Below are 4,682 nucleotides of genomic sequence, written 5' to 3'. Positions count from 1 at the left end.
TTATATAACCGTATTAGGGGCACATGGGGCAAAATACAAGGCTTTTTAAAAAAAATATTACAATATATTATAAACTAAGTCAACTTAAAAAGACTTAAGAAATAGCTAGTACAGTTACAAGAACTTATTGTGCTAAGTTTTCTTGTTAATTTTTTTGTTAAAAATGACTAAAATCAGGCCTCATAAAAATCGCAGACAAGTATTTCGTCTCCGTTCTCACAAATAAGAACGCGACAAACAATGTGCGCTTTACTAAATCTCACGCTATGTCCAGTTTTGCCACTTTCCATTCTACCTCAGAGAAGATATAATCACCGTTCCGTATTCATCTGTCGGCATTTTGCCCCATGTTCCTCTCTCTCTCTCTCTCTTTTGCTTGCTTTATCAAAAACAGTGACCAGTTATTTAATGTTTGGAAATATGTGATTATGATAAATATGTATTTAAAAGATATATTTTAGAAATTTCATTTACTGAAATATATAAGTAAATATAATATTTAGGATTTTCAATTATTATCCGGCTACCCAGTACTCGAGGTTTCGCTTATTACCTCGGTACCCGAGTAATGCGCGCGATCTCGGGTCGCCGAGTATCCAAGTAAATATACCAATACCCGCCATCAAGTCTAACAGACTGCGTCCAGGTTCCTTCCACCCGAACGGACCAAGTCGATAAAAAATTAGGAAAAAGAGAAACTTTCATAATTGAAACATGAAAGTTTATCCTCCGGGGTTTTTGGGTTGCCGATAACGAAACGTCGATTCCATAATAAAACAATCTGGCGGATGCAATATGGCGTAAACTTGAAAAATACAACTAATTCAATAGTCCATATTCGCCATATTGGATCCACCATATTGAATTTTGCAATTTTAACATCAGAATCGTAATCAAAGACTCTAAAAACCTTAAGATAACTTTCTAGAACAATTACTTCTGATTTTTTAATACATGTCCGACGGATCAATAAAAGAAATCATGATATAACGAGTGCCTTTAGTCACTGGAATTCCCTCGTGTATGTGAGACCCAGGGTGCAGCAGCGTCCATCCTTGTTTCGTATCCGTGACTGCACAGTCATCTATGATGAATCTACATCCGCCACCCTCATAATCAACCCCTGCTTTGTTCAGGGCAATGTTTATCGTGTAGTTGGAAAAATCTTGATGTGGCATTAAAGAAGATTGCTCATCAATTTTGTAGCGAACGACGAAGTTCAGTAACGCCGTTGGAGGCTACACATTAAACAGAAGGAATTATTAAGGCAAAAAGAAGACAATACAAATAAAAATATACGCATTCAGTAGTGAACACATTCTAAGCCCATATAAATCTGCCTCATTTCTCCAATATTCATTAATAGTTTCTATTAATTGCAATATTGTGAAATGAAAAAAAGACAATACAATTGAAGACAAACATGTTCCGTAATAATGAATAATGCAGTCCTTTTTCAGTTTTCAATTTTTGAAACGTTGCAGTGAAATTCTCTTCTATTTATTTGACATCCAAAGGAATAGTTAACTTCCATGTACTTCAGAATTTAATCAATGGAATTATCAAGTAGCATGCTTTCCGCATAATGTTGAGACTTATCCAATACACGTTTTCTGCTCTACATGCGTACGGGATAAGTGGATAATGGGGCGCGCATAATTATATCAATTGATATAAAGAAAAATGTAATTGATAATGTAATGGCAAAATGTGCAAAACATAGATCAATACTGTAGCTTTGTTTTATTCAAAGGCGAAATTGCTGATATCAATTAAAATACCTAATTAATGAATCTTTAAAAAGAGTCCACGTAAAGCAAAACCAAGCGATTCCACGCCTGTAAAGGGGGGGGGGGGGTACGACGAAGGGGGCTCCGCCCCCAGCTACCCTTTCATAGATAGAATTCAAGATACCAAATTTTTCCACTTCATACTGATCCTGTAATCAGGCATTTCAAAGTTACGATTTCCGCTTTTTATATTTGAAAATGCAAAAACTGGCTTTTTTTTGAAGACGTGGGTTTAAGTGGAGATCTTGATGTAGGATAGGGGTCCCATGTGCACGAAAAATGTACCGAATTAATCATTGAAATTTCCGCGCCTCCGAAAATTCTACAGGGTGTCCATCAGTAAATTTGCGAAAAGATTTAGCTATTATTTTTACAGAAAGAATAACAAAGGGCAAATCTTATGCGGCAGCAAATAAAAGTAGTCCACAAGACTTTTGACTTTTTTTTGCTCTTCAAGAAGTTTACGGCATACGTGTTATTGGACTAAATTAACAAAAATTTGCAAATGGAGGCATGGAGTATCCCCAAAATCTGTAATCAAGGGGATTTAAATCAGTTGAATCTAGGGGCCACTTGATGACACCATTTTCAAATATTGGGTAATCTAGCACAATAAAACGAGTGCCGTAGACTTCCTGAACAGCAGCAAATACGCCAGAAGTCCTGTGGAATGCTCTTGTTGCTGCCGATTAGGATGTGGCTTTTTCGTAGAAGAATTCTATGAGAAAAAACCTTTTGTTAAATTTCAATCATTCTGGCAACATAATACGCAAAAACTGACACTATTTTTATAAAGCTCAGACTGTTTACATTCCACTACTATATAACATTAGTTACACAGAATATAGTAATGACCAATTTGGTGGAAGGAAATTTTTTAAAGCGATAAAGTTTTATTCAGACAGCTTCGCGTTTTTCAAAATACATGTGTTGTCCTGTAAAAACAAAAGAAAGTTTAACCGATTTTTCGTTAAAGTTTATCCTGTAAAGTTAATTTTTGTTATAGGGAATCTTTCATAGGAAATCGATGTTAAGTTTATCTTCCGTTTTTTCTGTGTACTTATTGTTCAATATATAGTAAAATATAAAAAATTAGATCTCAAAATCGACGTGTACCATATATTTAGTCAAAAGTATCTTGAAATTTTACGGTGTAGTAGAAATATACAAAATTTTGAAAACAACTTTTTTATGGATATTTTTCTGCGGAATGATGGAATAGAACATTTTTCCGAAACCCCGTCCGGACAAAAAAGAAGTTGCTGAGCTGTTGCGTTGTTTATGGAAGTTCGTTAAGAGATTAGCAGAGCTGATTATTTTATTGATAGAAAAATATGTACGTGAAAAGGGTAAACAAATGTTTTTGATAAAAACGTTATTTTTTCTCTTCAAGATGGGACTTTTTTGGGAATTTTTAAAAGCGACCCCATCGCATTTTTTTCAATTCCGCAAAACCTGCATCCCCCTACTATTTGAGAAATTCTTACCAAGCCTCGTCGAAACCAGCTTCGTTTATGTAAATGTCGCGCGTGGGAACGGTTTCATATAGATTGAAGGATGGGACCCTAGAATGGATTGAATACTGTTAATAAAATAATATCTTACATAGCGATTGTGTCCGGCGAATACTAGCTTCTGCAGAGGACGGACATACTCCTTGAGGAAGTAAAGCCATTGCCGCTCAAAGTTCACTTGGTTCGCGTGAATGTCACGTGTTGGCACGGCTTCGTAAAAACCTTCTAATCTGGTGTCCTGTTGAAAAGTTTTATTAAGTACAAATATTTACAATTCTAATGGAGATCCAAAATCAGTATTTCTAGTTTGAAAATAATATTTCTTGCAACTCTGTCCAAAGATATTGCACTGTTTTTACAAAATCACGATGAAGAAAATAACAAACTAAAAATCACAAACCATGTGACCTTCAAATATTTCTCTTTTCTTTTGAAATTTTTCCAGAAATTACCTGGTAATAAGCGTTAAGTTCAGAAGAATTAAGGATTTTAATTCCTATGAATACGCGAATTGTACTCCGTCTAAAAATCCTCAAATGGTAAAACAAAAATTGCAAATCCTATTCCTCACAATCGACTGAGTAAAATATAACGGAAACATTTAATTAACCTACTTTTCATGATTACATCGCTTCATAACTTATAAATTAGGAAAATATTTAATTTTATATTTATTTGTACATTAATAACTGATTTAAACGTATTAAACAAAGTATTAATGTATTGATGTAAAATATGTGAAATAAAATAAAGTTAACTCTAGAGAGACATACTTGAAATGACTAGAATTAAGATTTTAAAACTTATATTCTACATGAAGGAACTAAAACAATTTATTATGCATATTTTGGAACTGATTAGAAGGGATTAAATAAACTCAAAATATGAACACTTTTGCGGAATTCAAGACATTTATGTGAGGTGTGCCTATCGGTACAATTAGAAGGAATTAACTATATTGAAAACACGTTCTTCTTTGGGGAATAGGAAATTATGCGGCGGTCACTATGGAAATAGAAATGAATGAAATTCAGAGATATCCTATTCTTATAATGACAGTTTATACAGATGGAAAAATCGCGCATTTTAAATAATAGAATAATCATCACTTTTACGCTGAAATATGAAAATAGTCATTTTTCTCTATTCAACGCTTATTACCGGGTATTTCAATCCGACAAAATTGTTTTCAAAGCTTCTCTTCTCGCTCAATCTCCGAAGAAATTTAAGGGCACTTGTAATTTAAAGTAGGGAAATCTTGCAAAGTCGTCCATCCTAGGAATTACAGTCTGTCAAGTTAAAGCGTGGGTGGCTTTACTCGCAGTCGGTAAGGTGTATCGACATGATTTTGGTGTCAAAATATTAAGAAGAGCTCCCT

General features: G+C 34.1%; 1 protein-coding gene across 1 annotated transcript in view; it reads right to left on the bottom strand.

Annotated features, from left to right (window-relative positions):
• Positions 1-436: 436 nt before the first annotated feature.
• LOC117177220 (procollagen-lysine,2-oxoglutarate 5-dioxygenase-like) overlaps positions 437-4,682 on the bottom strand; it is a 55,459-nt gene continuing 51,213 nt past the window's right edge. The window contains exons 8-9 of the mRNA XM_033367772.1: positions 3,396-3,542; positions 437-1,238 (exon numbers count right to left, since the gene is read on the bottom strand). Coding sequence (XP_033223663.1) covers positions 948-1,238; positions 3,396-3,542 — 438 coding nt within the window. The 3' untranslated portion in view covers positions 437-947. The remainder of the gene's footprint in view (positions 1,239-3,395; positions 3,543-4,682) is intronic.

The sequence above is a fragment of the Belonocnema kinseyi genome, chromosome 7, assembly GCF_010883055.1.
Source record: "Belonocnema kinseyi isolate 2016_QV_RU_SX_M_011 chromosome 7, B_treatae_v1, whole genome shotgun sequence".
Classification (NCBI taxonomy): domain Eukaryota; kingdom Metazoa; phylum Arthropoda; class Insecta; order Hymenoptera; family Cynipidae; genus Belonocnema; species Belonocnema kinseyi.
Note: the sequence above shows the minus strand (reverse complement) of the source record. Positions and strands in the feature narration are given on the sequence as shown.